Here is a 20,142-nt window from a genome sequence, read left to right as displayed (position 1 = left end):
GTTGAATAAGCCCTGGGTACAATGGGCGGGTCATGCTTCGCACACTTCGCACTCCAGGGGGGTGGCCATCTTAGTACATGCAGAGCTTCGATGGAAATTGCTGCAATCCAATGTAGACCCGGAGGGGCGGTACATTTTTCTACATGCGGTTATGGATGAATGCCCATATGTGATTCTGGGGGTGTATAATCCTCCACCAGCCTCATTGGCAGTAATTCAGGAGGCAGTCCGATTTGTAGCAGCTTACCCGGGGGTTCGAGTGATCATGATGGGGGACCTCAACTTGGTTATGGACCCAGATATGGATAGACTGCAGGGGAATGGGAGTAGAGGCCCGTGTAGACCCACTCAGTTGAGCATGTTGGCAAAAGAAATGGGATGGATAGACCTATGGAGGGCGACACATGAAGGGGTTAGAGAATTTACATGTCACACCCTGCAGTACAATGCATTGTCCAGAATCGACTATATATTTGGATCACATGCGGTTTTCCTGGAGATAGAAACAGTGGATCATTTACCGAGGGGGATCTCGGATCATAGTCCGATCTTATTGACATTAAAAAGGCCGCAGGTGGGCAGAAGGGGAATGGGTAAGATACACCCGTTTTGGCTTCAGCTCATCCAACAGAATGATCGCATACCGGATCAGTTATCAATATTTATAGAAGCACATGCTCAGATGGAGAATCGGTCATTGGTGTGGGATACTCTTAAGGCCTATTTAAGGGGGTGTCTCCGATCCTCCATATCCTATGTAAAACGGGCAGCCGCCATGCAGGAGGAGAATATGGCATATCAATGTTCACAGGCGGAAGGGGTATTTGTTCAGGATCCCACGCCGGTTAACCGAAATGCTTGGCTGAATCTGGGTAGGCAATATTTACAGATCCTGAGGGATAAGACATCGCGTAGCTTATTTTTTAGCAAACAATCACATTTTGAATTGGGCAATCAGTCGGGTAAAATCCTGGCACAAATGGTACGGAACAGTTCTAGATCCCCCCCGGTGATGGGCATAGCGGGGCCTGGAGATGAGATGTACACCTCCCCGGGAGAGATTCTCGAGCAATTTACACAGTTTTATGATCAGCTGTATGCATCAAAAGTTGATTATAGAATGGAGGAGATGGAGAGATACTTGGATGGAACGAGGTTCCCCACATTGACAACGGAGGGGATGGCATCGCTTGAGGCTCCATTTACGTTAGATGAGATTATGGAAGGAATGGCTTCGTTGGCCAAGGGGAAGGCTTCAGGGCCGGATGGTATTCCTCTGGAGGTATATTTACAATATGGAGAGCTGCTGGCCCCCCAATTGCTGGCCCTGTTTGAACACAGCTATAGGAACTCCGCTCTCCCGGAGTCCATGTGTGACGCCACCATAATAGTGTTGCTAAAACCAGACAAAAAGCCGGAAGAATGTAGTTCATATAGACCGATCTCGCTGCTGACAGTAGATTACAAAATCTTGACTAAGATGTTAGCTAGTAGACTATGCAGAGTGATAAAAGAGATCATCCATTCAGACCAGTGCGGTTTTATACCTGGCAAGTCCACCTCAGAAAATATTAGGCGGGTACAGGTGGTGACGCAGATTGGATGGGAGGAGCAGCAGGACTGGGCGGTGGCATCTCTGGATGCGGCGAAAGCATTTGACTCGGTAGAATGGCCTTATCTGCTGGCAGTGTTGCGAAGATTTGGGTTTGGGGAGAGATTTATTAAATGGGTCTCCTTGTTGTATAAAGCTCCTCGAGCGCAGGTGTTGGTGAATGGGGCCCTGTCCCCTTCCTTTGGCCTCCATAGGGGCACGAGGCAGGGGTGCCCACTTTCACCACTTCTCTTCGCTTTGGCCATTGAGCCATTGGCTATTAACATCAGGAAGGATCCTGCATATATGGGAATTAGAATAGGAGACAGAGAGGACCGGATAGGATTATATGCGGACGATATGGCGTTGTTCATGGCGAACCCCAATGCAACCCTCCCCAGGGCTATTTCCCTCATTAACGATTTTGGAAGGTACTCAGGGCTACTAATTAACTGGTCTAAATCGTATCTGATGCCATTGAGACAGGATAATTGTGGATGGGGTACCCAGTTTGGCGGACTGCCGGTAAGATCAGAGTTCAAATACCTAGGGATTAATATTGCTAGAGATAGCTCTAAATCGTATGGGTTAAATGTAGCACCCTTGGTCACGTATCTAAGGGACAAACTACAGGTGTGGAAGGGCCTGCCTTTATCAGTAGCAGGGCGCGTTAATTTAATAAAAATGATAGTGATGCCAAAGTTCTTGTATGTGTTGGAGCACATGGATGTGTTGGTGCCTAAAAAGCTCTTTAAACTAATAAATTCAATGTTCGCGCCGTTTGTGTGGGGGGGGGGGGAGATCTAAGCTCAAGCTGTCGATTTTACAAAGACCTAAAGACGAGGCTGGGGCTGCGTTACCGGATGTTTTTCTATATTATTTGGCGGGGCAGCTCAGATACTTGATTTCATGGGTCTCCCCCCCCCTAGAGACTAATGCGGAGAATCATCTCGCTCGGGTACTGGGTTTGAAAAATCTGTGGCCGATACTGGAGCCGCATGATTTTAGACACCGCTCCCTGTTACCCTTACATAAGCTGGCGAGACGAGTCTGGCAACAGGCTAAAGATATACTGGGATATGTGGGGGTGGTGGCGGAGAGCCCGCTATGGGATAATCCGAGCTTTCCCCATTTGCACGGATTGGTAGGGAAGAGTTACTGGTCAGCTAGAGAGGTAGTCGCTCTATCACAATTGCTAACGGAAGAAGGGGTGGTAATGACGGTGAGTGAGATTCGGGCGGCATTTAATATACCGCCAGGGGATGAATTATACTGCATACAGCTGTACCATGCTCTATTAGCACAATTCCCAGTGAACTCCGTGACTCATTCCAGTTGTGACCTAGTGGTGAGGCTGAGCACGCCGTTTACAAGGGGCGTTGTCTCCCAAATTTATTCTTATCTAATGGAGGCTAAGATGCGAATGGAGCCCCTGGGGGTGGAGGATAAGTGGCGTGCGTTAATTCCACAACTCACAGCAGAGGAATGGAGGGAAGCGCAGGGCTCCCATCTGCTGGTTTCACCAGCTGCAAATAATAAACTAGTGCAACTGTACATCATACACCAATGTTATTTAACACCTGTAAAGCTGCATCGTATGGGAAGAATGGAGTCCTCACAATGTCATAGGTGTGGAGAGATGAGGGCAGACTTTATACACTTAATGTGGGGTTGTCATCGGATTCGTTGCTTTTGGGAGGAGGTGGTTACATTATTAATGGCAGTGATGGGGAGGACGATAACTTGCAGGCCTGAGATATGTTTACTGGGACTGTTAAATGAGGAGCAATGGTCATTATATGAGAAGATTTTCCTCAGAGAAACACTGTTTATGGCAAGAAAGGCGGTGGCCATGAGATGGATGGCGGATAGATCCCCGACAGTAGCGCAATGGCGCAAAATGGTTAATGACATGCTTCCATTTGAGAAAATAGTGTACAAACATCGGGGCAAGGCGGCCAAATTTAATTTGATCTGGGATGGTTGGTGCTCATCGAGTCTCACTCACTGCACAGTCCAAGGGCTGACAGCTGATCTGGCACAAGCGGGGGGTGGGAGAGGGTAAAAGACTAGGAAGAATGACATGTCCAGGTGCTCCAGGGTAGGAAATATAAGAAGATTGGAGCGAGGTGATAGAATATTGAAGTGTGGGAGTATTTCTATTCTCATGATGTAATGTAATAAAAGCCGGGTTGGTTGGAATTGAGAATCCTGTAGTATGTGTGAGTGGTCTGCGAACCATGGGTTATTATGATGAATACCTGCGAGTATTCCCTTTGTATAAATTGATTCTTCTGACATATGTACTATTGAATGTGTAATGTTCTACTGATGTATGTGATGGTTTGACTCTGACAGTTACTTTTAATAAAACGAGTTTAAAAAAAAAAAGTATTACTGTCACCTACATTATAGCACCGATCTCCTTATGTAGGAGATAGGGCACTTATAATGTGGTGACAGAGCCTCTTTAAAGGGGTTTTCCACGTTCGGACAACTGATGACCTATTCACCGGATAGGTCACCCGTATATGATCGGTGGATTAGTCATCAGATGTCAGAAAGTGGAAAACCCCTTTAACAATTATGAATATAGACATACATGACTAGACTACTCATGAGAATAAGACTAGGCATATTCCTATGCGAATCATTATTTGTTTATTAACCCCTTAATACCGAAGGTATTTTAAACCTTAATGACCGAGCAATTTTGTAAGTTTTTCCATCGTCGCATTCAAAGATCTATAACTTTTTTTTTTTTGTTGACATAGCTGTTTAAGGACTTTTTTTTTTTGCAGGACAAGTTGTATTTTATAATAGCACCATTTTGGGGTATATATAATTTATTGATTAACTTAATAAACTTTTTAGTGGTGTACTGGGAAAAACCCAGAAATTCCGCTATTTTTTTTGAGTCTTAATTTTACGCCGTTTACCGTGTGGTATAAATAACATAACTTTATTCAGCGGGTCGTTACAATTGCGGCAATACCAAATTTATACAGATTTTTTTTATGTTTTCCTACTTTTACACACCAACACATTTTTTTCAAAATTATTTACTTTAGTGTCGCCATATTTTAAGAGCCATAACTTTTATTTTTTGACCGATGCAGCTGTATGAGGGCATTTTTTTTGCGGGACGACTTGTAGTTTTTATGGATACCATTTTGGAGTAGATGCGACAACCCGATCACTTTTTATCAAATTCTTTTGAAGGCAGGATGAAAAGAAAACAGCAATTCTGGCGTTTTTTAATTATATTTTTACAGCGTTCACCATGTGGGTTAAATAACGTAATAGTTTTATAGTTGGGTTCGTTACAGACGCGTCGATACCAAATATGAGTAACTTTTTTTCATAAAGTATTTTGTAAGGGGAAAAAGTGGGGGGGGGGGGTTATTTATTTTTTTACTTTGGACATTTATTTCAAATTTAAACTTTTTTTTTTTTTACATTATTTTTAGTCCCACTGGGGGACTTCACTGTGAAAACTTTAGATCACTATTGCACTGCAAAACAGAAGTATTGCAGTGTATTGTATTATTGCTGGTCAGTATAAAACTGACAGGCACCTGTTAGACAATGCCAGAGGCATGACCTAACAGGCAATCACTAAAGGCAGACCTGGGGGCCTTTGTTAGGCCCCCAGGCTGCCATAGAACCCATCAGCACCCCGCAATGCCCGCGGGGATCCCAGTGGGATGAGAGAGGGAGCCCCCTCCCTCTAAAATCACTCAGATGCGGCGCTCGCTATCGAGCGTCGCATCCGAGGGGTTAAATATGATCGGAGACAACTGCTAGTGATCTCCGATCGTTGCCCCGAAGCCCGAGGCTGTTAGCAACAGCACGGGCTTCAGGAGAACCCCGCACGTTACGGGGAAAGTTCTTCAGAAGAACTACCCTGAACGACCGACGTAAAAACACTATAAGCCGGTCGTTAAGGGGTTAAGTAGAGCCTGATTCAAGCCAAAGATACCACACTCTATGAAATTCATCAGAAAATGCTCTATGTTGTTGAGCTACATTTTGTATTATTGTATTTGGCGATTTAATTTCCCCAGAAGGATATAGAAGGTAATTTGTCACCAATGCATTACTATCCAAAGTTATAGATAGTAGGGCAGATTTATTAAGACTGGCGTCTTATACGCCAATCTTAAGAAACAATTTGTGGGAGTAAATGCAACACATTTATTAAGAGGCAAACTCCTCCTAAAAAACGTGTTGCATATTTCCACAGACCATGCGCCACAATTGTGGCTGGGCGTATTAACCGCTCCTCATCCAGCCAGTCCGTACCTATGTGACGCAGCATGGATAGTGTTGAGCATTGTGTCGCATAGGTACCCATGTTGCTCAGCGTTAGTAGCTTGAATGACCCGTGGCACGGAGAGAGAACTGGAGGGAAAGCGGTGGGGAGAAGAGAAGAGGAGCAGCAAGGCAAGTATACATATATTAAAATTTTATTTTTATGTATCTGATGGTGAAGGGGAATGGCGTAGTCAGGCAGGAGGGGGTACGAGGCATGGCATGGGCCCCTACATTGCAACGCCCCACAGATTGAAATCTGCACTAGCTAGGAGTTGGCAAACTTTTTTGCTTTAATTTACGCCAGGTCTCTGGCATAAATAATAAATGTATTATTCCCACGGAGCTCCCGCCCCCTTCTGACACTTTCGGGAAGTATTGAGAAGAGTAAAAAAAGTCACAAATTTTAGTGCGACTAGGGCATGCGCTAAACTCGGCAACTTTAAGGCCATGAAACTGGCGTTAACCTTTTCATATTTCTCTCCCAGTGCTTATTTTAAAAATATGAACGTGTTGGGTGTCCATTGTTTCCAGTCCGATATGCAGGCAAGCCGAGTCGTTAATAAAGACAAAAGAACTATAAAAACATTGATCCAAGTTATTACCATCACATCAATTCAGATGCAATTACTCAAAAATATAAAAAGATTCTAGCGTGGAGCTAAATTTCACATCGATCTCACCCAAAAAAATCCTACAATATATAAACATTGAAACACTTCTAGTTCTATTCCACTCACCATGCCTCCAAATGTTGGAGATAACGGTGCATCAGCTGCTCCCCGGAGAAGCAGCATAGAGCATGGTTTACCTGGATTCTTACACGTCCCACTTTCCTAAAAATCGGAGAAAGGGACTGTCAACAAGCAAACACACACAAACAAAATCGGGGACAGGTATAAAAGTGCAGGAGCTTCAGCGGTGATAAAAACATTCCTCAACAACCAGGTTTTAAATTCAGTAGATTAGTATTGCCTTTACACTAGATGCAGTTGTTGGCTCCGTTTTTTGGAGCCAAGAACAGGAGTGGACTCAAAGGAAAGGAGATGAATCAGTCTTTTCCTTTTGGATCCACTTTTGGATTTGGCTGAAAAAAAAACCTGCCAAAAACGACATCAAAACGGTGTGTGTTCCTGGCCTTACTGTACAACAGGCTGTTAGGGGGCGAATAGTCATATTTTCCACAATAGCCGCACACGTGACAAGCCAACGCAATTAACCTTTTTGTATGAAAGTATCTCTCTATGCTACAAATACTTACATTTTCCTTATTACATGTGTGGATGTGATTTCCAAAAGATTTCTTAAAACTTGGGGTGCTGCAGAGAAGTCTTGGCTAATTGTGGAGAAAAAGGAAATCATAAACTGAATGTCAAATAGAAGAAATAATAATGGTATCTTGTTTCTTCAGTGCTATATACAAACCATTAGAAAAACTAAAATGTAGTGACCATTAAAAGGGTTGCCCCATGATTAATTTTAATACTAAAAGTCAAGAATGACAGTCATAGCTAATGTAAAAGAAATTCGCAGTATTTCTAGCATATAAAAATACCTTTCTAAGCTGTATTTTTTTTTGCTTCCCCGTATTTCCCTTTATGCTGCTGCTAAGGGTCTGGTCGCATCGGGTTTGTGATGTTCGTTTAGCGTGTATGTCAGGAGAGCTCGGGACTTATACAGTGCGGATTTCTTAACAAGGGAGCCTATGGGTGTTGTATGCCACTTTATGGCATACATCACATGCATTCATTTAACGAATTCGGCATGGGCTTTCCAATGTTTTTTTTTCGTTTTTAAACGTATGCCTAATATTCGTTAAACAGATACCATTATAGTCTATGGGCGATGGATACAACCAAGTCATGAACTCATGCCCTCAATTCATGAGTCTCTGTTTAACGGATACCATTAAAGTTTATGGTGACATATGCCACAGTTAGGCATTCGACATGAACTACATTTAACGTGCACGTCTCAAGCTTTTTCCCCGACGTATACGTTTAATATGACGCGAACGGGACCTAATAAAATCTGTGCTGCTGGAGAAGGGGCTGAAGGCAAAATCCGTCTACTTCCCCCTATGGCAACTGACAATATAATTCCTTCTTACTTTTACTGCAGATAGGTAACATGATCCAGAGTAGTTACGTATATACCGTGTGGCATCCACACCATGCACTCCCTCAGAAACCAATACAAATATAGTGAAAAACAGCAATAAAAGATTGAGTGTGCATGTACAGGGTTTATATCAATATGTCTGTCAAGATGCAGAGTTTTACAGTCCTAACAAGCTAAGGAGACTCCTCAGCTATACTTCCATATTACTGCAGAGGCTCTGCTCCTTTCCTGACAAGCGGGAAAGAAAGCAATTTCCATTGGCTACTCTGCAGTAAACACAGGATCACATTGGATTTGAACACAAGAACTGGCTGCAGGGAGCGTTACGGAGCATGCATGTCCACTAGAACTCAACTTCATCAGTGGGACGTGCACATTGCTATACACTTTGAACACCAGGTGGCACCATAGTATGTAAGTGAATGTCGTAATGTGTCACTTGATTATTGGCAATCTCTTTCTAACAAAGCTAGAACCAGCCCTGTATCTTACATGGATGCAGAGATCTCCCCATTTATTTCTCTTTTAGAATTTCTTCAGGCTGGCAGCTAAGGGGGTGTGTCCTTTCTGCTGCAGCTCCTCCCCTTTCCAGCCATATTTGTAGGCAGATCATTCGGTTTCACTGCCTCCTCTCTAGGAGAAGCTTGCAAATGCATTACATGTCTTTTTAGAGGGAGAGCCCAGTCCTATATAACCAAGACGACAAGCTGTGTTTCTGAAAAAAAGCTTCTTCTCTATTTCTTTACGGACAAGCAAAGAAGATATTTTCTATTGGCCGGTGGCAGTTTGAGAGTGGTACTGAAAATGTGCATCCTCCCTTAAAGAGGCTCTGTCACCAGATTTTGCAACCCATATCTGCTATTGCAGCAGATAGGCGCTGCAAATGTAGGTTACAGTAACGTTTTTATTTTTAAAAACGATCATTTTTTGCCAAGTTATGACCATTTTTGTATTTATGCAAATGAGGCTTGCAAAAGTCTAAGTGGGCGTGTATTATGTGCGTACATCGGGGCGTTTTTACTACTTTTACTAGCTGGGCGTTTGGACGAGAAGTATCATCCACTTCTCTTCAGAACGCCCAGCTTCTGGCAGTGCAGATCTGTGACGTCACTCACTTCCTGCCCCAGGTCCTGCATCGTGTCGGCCACATCGGCACCAGAGGCTACAGTTGATTCTGCAGCAGCATCAGCGTTTGCAGGTAAGTAGCTACATCGACTTACCTGCAAACGCTGATGCTGCTGCAGAATCAACTGTAGCCTCTGGTGCCGATGTGTCCTCGCTCGTCCGACACGATGCAGGACCTGTGAGTGACGTCACAGCTTGATCTCTCGAGAACACGGCTGTGTCTGCACTGCCAGAAGCTGGGCGTTCTGAAGAGAAGTGGATGATACTTCTCGTCAGAACGCCCAGCTAGTAAAAGTAGTAAAAACGCCCCGATGTACGCACATAATACATACCCAGTTGTACTTTTACTTTTCAACACGCCCAGTTGTACTTTTGCAAGCCTCATTTGCATAACTACAAAAATGGTCATAACTTGGCCAAAAATACTCGTTTTTTTTAAATAAAAACGTTACTGTAATCTACATTGCAGCGCCGATCTGCTGCAATAGCAGATAGGGGTTGCAAAATCTGGTGACAGAGCCTCTTTAAAAGGGTTGGAGGGGAAAAAAATGTTTTCTAAGAAGTGTCGTCCTCGTCCCCCCCCCCTACTTATTTTCTAACCAGTTTCTATCTGATCTCAATCGTCACTGCTGCTCTTGCTGTTTGTTTACATCCCTTGCTTCTGGTCCCGGCTGTTTCCTGTATTGTAACCATGGCCGCCATCAGGCAGTACTGCTGGTACTCGAGTCAGGGGCCCGGCAACAAGGATGAAAAGAAGGGGCCGGTCCGCTACTTTAAACATTTCGTTGAGGGCCCCAGACTTAGTTACTTGGAGAAAGGAACGGACCCTGCAATGTAAGGGCCTGTTCACATCAGCTTTGGCTTTCCGTTCCGGGGTTCCATCGGAGGTTGCCGTCGGGTGAGCCCTGCAACGGAAAGTCAAACTGAAACCACAGCTTCCGTTTCCGTCACCATTGAGATCAATGGTGACGGAAACATTGCTAATGGTTTCCGTTCGTCACCATTCCGGCAGGTTTCTGTTTTTCCGACTGAATCAATAGCGCAGTCGACAGGGGATTTTGTGTATAACGTTTTTGTGGGGAGGGTGGGACTTGGCTGTGAATGCTATGTGCGGGGGAAGGAATTCATTATGAATTTTTCTTGGGGGAGGGGGAACTTAACTGTTAGGCTGAGTTCACACGGGGTGGATACACTGCGTAAAAGCACGCAGTGTACCCGCCCTGTGCGCCGCAGGGAATTCCGGCCAAAAATCCACACCAAACTGTGGTGCAGTTTTTCAACCAGAATGTCCGCTGCTGAAACTACAGCATTTAGCTGGCCTGCCAGCAGTCACATGGGATGAAACATCATCCCAGGGGGCCGCGCCGGAGGGAGGAAGAAGTCCATACTCCTGTGTAACGAAGCTTTATTTATTTGTTAGTTGCATTTTTTTTTTTTTATTCAATGGGGAAAGCCTGCAAGAAATAAACAGCGATTCCGCAAATACAATTGACATGCTGCGGAATAAAATTACGCACCGCAAGTCAATTTATGAGCTTTTTTACCGCTCACTATTCAAGCAGCGTGTGGATGACATTTGTTCTATCTCATCCACTCTGCTGCTACTGTATTTGCTGCAGATTTTTGCAATGAATTCCGTTGCGCAAAAACTGCAGTATTTATGCTAAGAGTGAACTGACCCTAAGGCCTAATTCACATGACCGTCGGCCGAACACAGTACAGGGAGCCGGGCTTCTAGCATCATATTTACGTACGATGCCTGGTGTCCCTGCCTCCCCTGTCCCGTGCTGAAAACATGATTACAGTACAGGACAGTTTTCCCGCAGCGAGGTAGGGACTCCTGGCATCGTACATAACTAGGATGCTAGAAGCCTGGCTCCCTGCACGGTGTTCGGTTCGGGAAATGCGGCCGACATGCGGTTCGACATATCAGGGGATTCTGTTTAAAGGCTATGTAAACCTTTGAAAGACATTTTTATTTTAAAAACAAGTTATCAGTGTGTTTGGTGCAACTGCGCAATTACATTTTATTAAAAATAATTTTTGCTATTTGAGATACAGCTGCTTTATATCCTGTATACAGAGCAGCTGTATCTAGTTCTGAGACCCGAATCCGTTAGGTCAGTGGGACTGACATGTTCAGTGACATCGGTCGGATCAAGCGGGGTATTGATCACATCTTGGTCTATAATTTAGATGTGATCGGTAAGGCCGGGTTTCCACGTAGCTAAACGCTGCGGAATTTCCACAACGGAACTCTGTGCGGAAATTACGCAGTATTTACAGTAGCAGCAAAGAGGATGAGATTTTGTAAATCTCATGCCCACGCTGCGAAAAAAAACAAAACATAGCATAAACGTTAATAAATTGACCTGCGGTGCGGAATTTAAATCATGTCCTCCTGACGATACATCCCATGTAACTGCTGCAGTCAATCACATGCTGCAGCATCACGTGGCCTGCAGTGTCATCCAGGGAGGCTGGAGCGGACGTCAGAGGAGGGGGTAAGTATGAGCGCTTTTTTGTGCAGAGGAATTTCCGTGTGTTACCTCATCATCCGTGTGTTACCCCATCATTCCTGTATATAACCCCCATCATCCCTGTATTTATATAACCCCTGTAATAACTGTATATAACATCAAGGAGGTTGCCGCCGCCGGGCGGCTCCGCGAAGGGGGGGGGGGGGGGAGGTGGCGTGGGAAATGAGGAGACGGGAAGGCACTGCGGGTACAAGCAGAGACGATGTTCCGTGCGTCTGCTCAGCAGGTACTTCCTGCTGTGTAGACACGCGGCGCGTCATCAACTAGGTTTACAGGCGGCAGGACCAGAGGAAGCGAAGCTCTGAAGAGCTCATGAAACATACGCTCAGCCCACTGCCTGTAAATGTAGTTGATGATGCGCCGTGCCTTTCTCAGCCGGAAATGCTGTGGAGCAAAGACATGGAACGTCACAGGAAATTAAAAATTTACTCTCAGTGCGGTCACGTGACCGCAGATCAGAACAGGGTAACGCTGCCACATGTAAACAGACATTATATTAGAAATGTACTTAAAGATGACCAATTAAGTTCAAATATAAAATAAAATGTATTCCTGGACAGCCCCTTTATTCAGCTCAGCAGAAGGACATGCACATTACTATACAGATTCAACACCAGGTGGCGCCAAGGTAATGCAGTAAAGGGAACATCTCAGAATCGGAGCATTTTTGTAACAGAAGGTAAATAACAAAACAAAATCTAATAATGGGCCAACCCCTATAAACAATGTACATTAAAATAAAATTGCAGTTTAGTTAAAATCATGTATATTTAAAAAGGAGGTAGAGACATTACTATAATTCCCTATGGTTTATGAATCGTTGAAATAAAGGCACTCACCAATACGCTATTAACTTTTTTCTTAGGACAATCCCTGTGAGATAAAAAGGAATTAAGGAACATTCATTTTAATTATATCCAAAACATACGCACACATCCCTATCCACAGTTACTAATCAATGTATGTTGGACACCATCTGACAAAACCGGTTTATGAGGCTAGAAACTGGCTTAGGTTGTACAAAATATATTGGGGTTCATGTATCAATTGAACCATTTGTAAGAGGGGGTAAACATGGCTGGGATATCGGATTGTAGTCTGTGTAACCTGTACTGCTGTACTATGTGTATGCTGTAACTGTAGTTTGTTATTACGGTTATCTGTCTGGTTATATCTGCAGTAGGATTATTACTAAATGAGTCATTTGACAGACTATTAAATTTAAAACGATAACTTAAATGTATCAAAAACCGGCACCTACATGAAGTACAACTCATCCCACAAAAAAACAAAATGTCTCATACAGCTACGTCGTACACAAAAAAAATAAAAAATGATGAGCACCGGGATACAGAGGGGAATATAAAAAAAAAAAATAGTTCTATCCTCAAGGCAAAAATTTAGGCTGTAATCCTTATGTAGTAACATAGAAAAAGGCCATACTTACAAATGGACACAGCCAGGTCAGAAACGCTGATGGAGTGAGCAGGTGCTTCATTTATTATTTCTTACTACACATCCCATGCACCACTCCTCTCAAGACCAGTGGGAGTGGCTATTATTATTTAAAGCACCTGCTCACTCCATCAGCGTTTCTGACCTGGCTGTGTCCATTTGTAAGTATGACCTTTTTCTGTGTTTTCGTGTATGTCCCCTTGTTTTTATCGGTTCTGTTTGTGCATCAGGAACATTCTGTTCCATTTAGGAGTTAGGGACTCGCAAGTCTGAGGATCCTTGTCGTGGATTGCGAGCTTGCGTCCTTTTGGCCAAAATGATTACTAATACCCCAGGTATTTTTCATTACTACATATATTCGCTTCTCTTGGACACAGCCGGGTCTTTGATGCTGGGAGAGCATGGTGTGTTGTTGTTTGGCATAGCAAGCAGGGTAGCCCGCTCTATGAATTATCAAGGCGTCACAAATAGGCTTCTACCTGGCTATACACGTTGTGCCTCATGACGTACACACTATCCCTCCATGTTTCACACACTTGCACCCCATTATCCATTTATTTCTATTGAGGCACTTCACTCATTACTGCCCCCTATATTTCACTCATAGTATTACACTTGCACACACACTATTCATTTATTATTTCTTACTACACATCCCATGCACCACACACACCACTCCCCTCAAGACCAGTGGGAGTGGCTATTATTATTTAAAGCACCTGCTCACTCCATCAGCGTTTCTGACCTGGCTGTGTCCATTTGTAAGTATGGCCTTTTTCTGTGTTTTCGTATATGTCCCCTTGTTTTTATCGGTTCTGTTTATGTAGTAACATATGGCGTTAATACATATGTAGAAATATGAAGTAACATACGGCGTTAATACATATGTAGAAATATTACAACGGATTGGCGTTGACACCTTTTTTTAGAAGAAAGGCGAAGAAAGTTTAAACTTTTGGGGCTGTAGTCGCTAAAATACGGTACTGAACCCATATTCACATAGCTTTTTCATATTCACAATGATATAGGAGCCCATTTATTTTTCTATTCACAAGGACAAAAATAAAAAAAATGACCATGCTTTTAAAAGCATGGTGCTAGACGGGTTGTAATATTACTCACTTTGTTTTCTTTTCAGGTTCTGGGGTAAAACTAAAAAAAAAAACAAAAAAAACAGGTTATTCAGGTATAGCAGAGAATGCTGGACAAACAGTATTGTGGAAGGCCACATTAAAGTCAGACAATTATTATAAACTTATTTCGCACAAGACAGAAGAAAAGTACCCATCAAGGAATTGCTGTAAACCAGAAATAGCGGGTGCCTGGTGACCATCATACTCTGCTGCAAAGGACCCAAATGATCACCAAACCAACAACGTTCATTATTATAGTCACGTTTCTATTGACCTTACAAAAGGTGATGTTTTAGGTCATTAGATGGCTGAATGTGTACATGTTCAGCCGGTTTTACATCACAGATTAGTTATAAAAATGTTCCTGTCTCACCCTCAAAAAAATTATAAAAAATAAAAAGTTGTTGCATCAGACTTCCATTAGTTAAAAAAATAATAATAAATTAGCAAAAATATTAAAACCGCTTTTCAGACTGTGCCAATTATTAGACATTTCTCATCCTATTTGCAGCATTTGCCAAAATGTGGAAATATTCTATTGACATAAATGGGCAAAAATGCTAAAAGAAAAATATTGTAAAGCGAAATGACAAAGTGATAGAAGCCTACGGGTATGTGCACACGATAACTGGCTGAAATTACAGACTGTTGTCATGAGAAAACAGCTCAGTCGTTTCAGACGTAAATGCTCCACCTCGCATTTTGCGAGGTGTCATTGACGCCTGTAATCTTGAGCTGTTCTTCATTGAATTCAATGAAAAACGGCTCAAATTACGTTTCAAAAAGTGTCCTGCACCTTTGACGAGGCTGTCAAACGAAGACGCGTAAATGACAGGTCGTCGGCACAGTACGTCGGCAAACCCATTCAAATGAATGGGCAGATGTTTGGCGACGTATTGGAGCCGTATTTTCAGACGTAAAACGAGGCATAATACGCCTCGTTTACGTCTGAAAATAGGTCGTGTGAACCCAGCCTTAGGCTCCATTCATATCACGTTATTTTGCCCTACATTTATCATGTACGTTGGGAAATCTCCCGACGTACACGATGTGTTCACAGGGCTCCATTATTCCTTACAAGACCGAAAGAGTATCCTTTTGGTCCGCGCCAGGCTGGTATGCCTTTTTTTTTTTCCAAAGATGGAATTTATATAGTATATACCACACAATACATAAAAAAACATTCAACATGGGAGCCTATAAGTGACAGATGCCACTGTATGGAATCCGTCGCAGGTATACGTTAAGACATATTTTGGGTAACTCCCGATATCACTGCCTATATATGGACAGAGACGTCAAGGGATTCTCCAGAGCCGGAATCCCCAGCAAGAGCGTTGCAGATGATCTGGCCGGGGACTTCAGCTTTGCAAAGCTCTTGACATTATGGTCCACATATGGACAGTGACGTCAGGAGCAGTGACAGAGTACCCAGACATAGCGCTTTTAGATGCTCTCCACCGGGACTCTGGCCATGGGAAAGCTCCTGACGTCACTGTCCATATACGGACAAGCAACATAAGGAATTATTCCAGGGCAAGACACCAGGCGACGTATCCCACTGTATGCCATACAGTCGGATATGTTTAGGCCCATCGTTGGAGGCATACATCGGGAGTCTTCCTGGCGTATACCTCTGACAGAAGGCCAAAACGTGATGTGAATGGGATCTTATCCAGAAGTCATTATGCAGGATACATTGTATGATTACTTACAAGTCCCCAGGCTGGATACACAGGGAATTAATAGAGTCCCCCTTATCTGTATACAAAGACAAATGGGAAAAGAAAAAACTGTGACAATTCTTCAATGGTTAAACTAGCAAAACCAAATCCTGAGCTTCATCCCCAACAAGATTAAAATGGATTCTCAACCTTACTGCAACGAAGGAACCATTGCCAATCTCACTGGGGACCATCACTCCCATTGCACCCTTATAGAGCCACATCTGATCCAATCATCTTTATCTTAGCTTAGAGGTGTTGACCATTATGTCAAGCAGGCAGGCTGAAATCAGTTTTCCATCTATACTGTGACAGTATCTGTAAATTAACAGGTGCTGCTTTGTTTTGGGGGACCTCTCAATACGTTCTGAGAAACCCTGGAAGCGGGGAATGAGGCAATTGCGCCAACTACATTGAAAAGAATGTCCGTCATGCAAATTAAACATTCACCCGGTTTTCTTCCATTGAACTACACCGAAAACCTACATTGAATACCATTCATTTTGTTTTTCCCAGAAACAAAATCACAAGCAATTCCTTACAGAGAATATAATAATCAGACTTATACCTTTGGTTTCATGTCGTTTTAAAAATCAATTAAATTAAATCCTTCGTGGTCAACCAGTTTAATTCTCTTTTTGTTTTTTTAATCACCCACAAGATGGGTGATAGAGGTCTTCTCACTGGGGGCCTCACCTCTGGGACCACCCATGATCATTAGAACAGGGGTCCCTAGCCCCCTCCCCCCTGGATCCTCCTTTACTGCATAAGGAGTGCTGTACTTTAGCGGTTTCCAATATCGAAAAGAGCGACAGGGCGAATGCGTTCGCCACCTCTGTTTCCTTCAAACTCCTCCTCACTGTACAATTGCATGGGGGGGGGGGGGGGTCTACGAATTTTGCAAAGGGTTTGTAAAATACATAAAACAAGCTCCTACTTCAACTTATTTCCCCATGTCACTTGAAAATTATCTACTATGAATCAGTATAAATAATACCTCAAAAGGTCCATTCAATTTGCAACGTCCAAATAAAGGGACATTCTGCTAGAAAAGCCCTCATATAATGTAAGTGTGAAATACAGCTTCACTTTAATGATTGCTCTAGAAATGGAGTATGCAAACTTTAAAGAGAATAGAAATTAAAATATGTAGTAGACTTCTTACCATTTGGAATTTTAACAGGGGACACAAAATGTTGCAATCCAGGTTCATCTCCGCTGAGATCAGACAAATCCAAGCAACGTTTAGGAGTTTCACTGAAAAATAAGCATATTCATAAATACAGTAAGTTTTCTATCCATTCCTGAACACTGTAGAATTCTGTTCTAGTCCATCCAGTTAGAAAAAAAAAAAGAACCTATTATATAAGATGGAGTTTCTTGCAATATCCTCCCAGGCGATCATATCGTCATGCCATACATTGTAGGATCGCAGAAAGGCAAATATAGTGTTACATGCCAGCTATTTAAATAAATAGCAGACCACGTAATACATGGATGTGCCAGGCCTGTTAGATCGCAAACCACTCTCCCTTTCAGCCAAGTCCATGTGCCTTAAAATGGAAAAGCGAGGTCTTCGTGAGACACCCCTTTAATGGAATTCATAAGGATCGGGTTTAAAAACAGATCAGTCATAGCTCCTGTAAAGCGAAAATAAAAAAAAAAGTAATTATGCCAGTGTGACCACCACATTATTAACCATCCAATAAGAGCACTGTATCTGGGGAGTCACCTGAGACTTTGCCGCCCCCACCCCCCAAGTTGAGCTCCCCCTAATGGTAGTCACAGCAAGGTCCACCCATCGAATAGTAAAAATTGTGTCCCTCACACCAGGCTCCTCCCCCATGACAGCATCCAGAACGCAGACCAGGCTGATTTTATAGCCGCCATAAAAAACTTATTTTGTAGAGCCTTTCTTTACATCACAAGAAGAATATGTAAAAATATTGTACTAATTTTAGGTGAATATTATAGTTCATTTTTATTTGGTTGCATGTTTTAGATGTAGACTGCCCACGACTCAAATGATTGACTGCTCTTATTTTACGTCCTGCAAGGTCAATAGATATTCCTGCTCCCTCTCCTAACAGATGTGGTACATTGCTCATGCTGTGAACTGCAACATATGCAATTCCCTCAATCATCCTTCTCCTTTAAATTTACGGACAGCACTCAGGAAGCATAAACATCAGGCTATAGTCCAAGCAGCTATAAAGAATACACTCCATGACCGACATGCAATTATTTACCGATCAGTAACCAAAAGTGCAGTCTGAAGGTCAAATATAGCAAAAAAATAAAAAGACTGTAGGAATCAATTAGATTGCTCTCACATATGGATAAAAATAAAACATATAAATAACGTTGCTGAACTATTTAAAAAGTCTTCAACGGAAAACGCAAGACCTCATCACTGCCAGACCCATGACTCCAAAGATGTCCACAAGAGGTAACCTTTTTTAAAAAAAACATGTTCCTCATGCGTCTCACACACTTCTGCACTCAGGCAAGCTTCCACTTTTAATTTTCCCATTGGTCTGGAATATTTAAAACATGACTTTTGTGACAAATGCCTCACAATGTGGCACTGGATTAATTGTATGTGTTTGTACAATACAAACAGTTTAGACCAGGTCAAGAGGAAACCCGGTTGCCAGTTTCCCATGGTAATTAAAACATTGGCAACCAAAGTTCAGGTTTTGCTTTCTGCCCCTCATACTTCCATCCGGTGTTAAATGCGTGGACCTCAAAATTGGTCACGGACAGCATCAAAATCACACTCTTCTCAGAAGCGCGGGTGTTTGTGGGAGGTGGATACATAGAAGAGGGCAGGCGTCAAGTTTAACAGTTTCCTAAGGACAAGAAGTCACTAGTGGATGGGTAAGCTGCTGTGATCACGAGTGGTGATGTGTCTACTGGGTAAGTGGCAGCCTGCTCTGATGACTAGGAAAGAGGTAGGGGGAATAGGGTACACATTTTTTACTACTAGAGGGTAGGGTGGGCCCTGCTCTAACTACTATTAAGATGGAACTCAATTCTGACTACTGGGGGGGCGGGGGCCTCAAAGGATGTGTGTGGCCAGATTCGCTTATCCCCAGTGAATGGATGTTTTATGAAGAAAGAAGGGTGCACGAGCATTGTTGCTGCAGATTTCAATTTGGAGCTGGTTCCTGGACCTGTCCCAAGATTTTGTCCAGGAATGGCTAGGACAAATCTAGATGCACTTGCAAAATACTTACTCACTGAAGGTACTCAGGTTACTAAAGCCCATGGCAAGGTCAGTGACTGGTGTTACTACTTGCTCTGGAGAAAAATTTATAGAAGCATCTTTGTCCCTCAGGAGATTTAAAATCATTCGACAGCTTGTGCGAAAATGGAGACCAGAAGAGGACTTTATGCCATCCGTTGTTATGGAGTGATTGTCTGCCATGGCTTCACACGTCAACCCTCAAGTAACCTGGAGCGCTTGAGATCTAGAGAAAACAGAAAAGAACATATAGAAAGCTATGATTTAAAAAAAAACAAAAAACACACGTGTACACGATCACTTCCAAATTACAATAATATATTGACCTCCTAGACGCGCTATGTGATTAATAAGCGCTACTGGACCCTGAAATGCAAAAACAGCTTTATATTACTATGTGAAGTGGATATTATGATATGACTAGTGTTTTGGATATATGTTGGATATATTTTATTATTGTATATTTTAGTATAGCTATAGGATTTTGGGCAGTCCATTGGTGGTCTAAAGACTTGACTTGTACATTCAACGAGCTGGATTCTGGTTTGGGGTTCTGATAATTTTTAGGGCTTTGTTGTTCCTCTGCAACCTCTCCAGTCTATGTTCTCGCTAAACGTCAGCAGCAACTCACTATAAAAAGGTGGGAGATTTAAAGGGGTTGTCCACTACTGGACAACTGATGATCTATCCACCAGATAGATGTGCATCCTGTGCCCACAAGCCACCGGATTGGTGCAGGGTCCGGGTGTTGGACCTGCACTGATGATATACTGATGACCTATCCACCGAATAGGTCATCAGTTGTCTGGTAGTGGACAACCCCTTTAAGGGACTTTGAAAAGGGATAGGTGAAATCGGACTGGTTGCTATTAGTAAGTGCTTCACTTTACTC

At 43.0% G+C, this 20,142-nt stretch overlaps 1 protein-coding gene across 4 annotated transcripts in view; it reads right to left on the bottom strand.

Moving 5' to 3' along the window:
- CDC25C (cell division cycle 25C) overlaps positions 1-20,142 on the bottom strand; it is an 84,360-nt gene that overhangs the window by 27,956 nt on the left and 36,262 nt on the right. For 3 of the 4 annotated variants that reach the window (XM_075856741.1, XM_075856742.1, XM_075856740.1), the window contains exons 2-9: positions 19,243-19,476; positions 17,169-17,260; positions 15,995-16,040; positions 14,269-14,298; positions 12,531-12,564; positions 8,016-8,087; positions 7,167-7,241; positions 6,646-6,741 (exon numbers count right to left, since the gene is read on the bottom strand). In XM_075856741.1, coding sequence (XP_075712856.1) covers positions 6,646-6,741; positions 7,167-7,241; positions 8,016-8,087; positions 12,531-12,564; positions 14,269-14,298; positions 15,995-16,040; positions 17,169-17,260; positions 19,243-19,433 — 636 coding nt within the window. In that variant the 5' untranslated portion in view covers positions 19,434-19,476. The remainder of the gene's footprint in view (positions 1-6,645; positions 6,742-7,166; positions 7,242-8,015; positions 8,088-12,530; positions 12,565-14,268; positions 14,299-15,994; positions 16,041-17,168; positions 17,261-19,242; positions 19,477-20,142) is intronic. The other variant, XM_075856743.1, reaches the window with a different exon arrangement.

The sequence above is a fragment of the Rhinoderma darwinii genome, chromosome 3 (assembly GCF_050947455.1).
Source record: "Rhinoderma darwinii isolate aRhiDar2 chromosome 3, aRhiDar2.hap1, whole genome shotgun sequence".
Lineage (NCBI taxonomy): Eukaryota > Metazoa > Chordata > Amphibia > Anura > Rhinodermatidae > Rhinoderma > Rhinoderma darwinii.
Note: the sequence above shows the minus strand (reverse complement) of the source record. Positions and strands in the feature narration are given on the sequence as shown.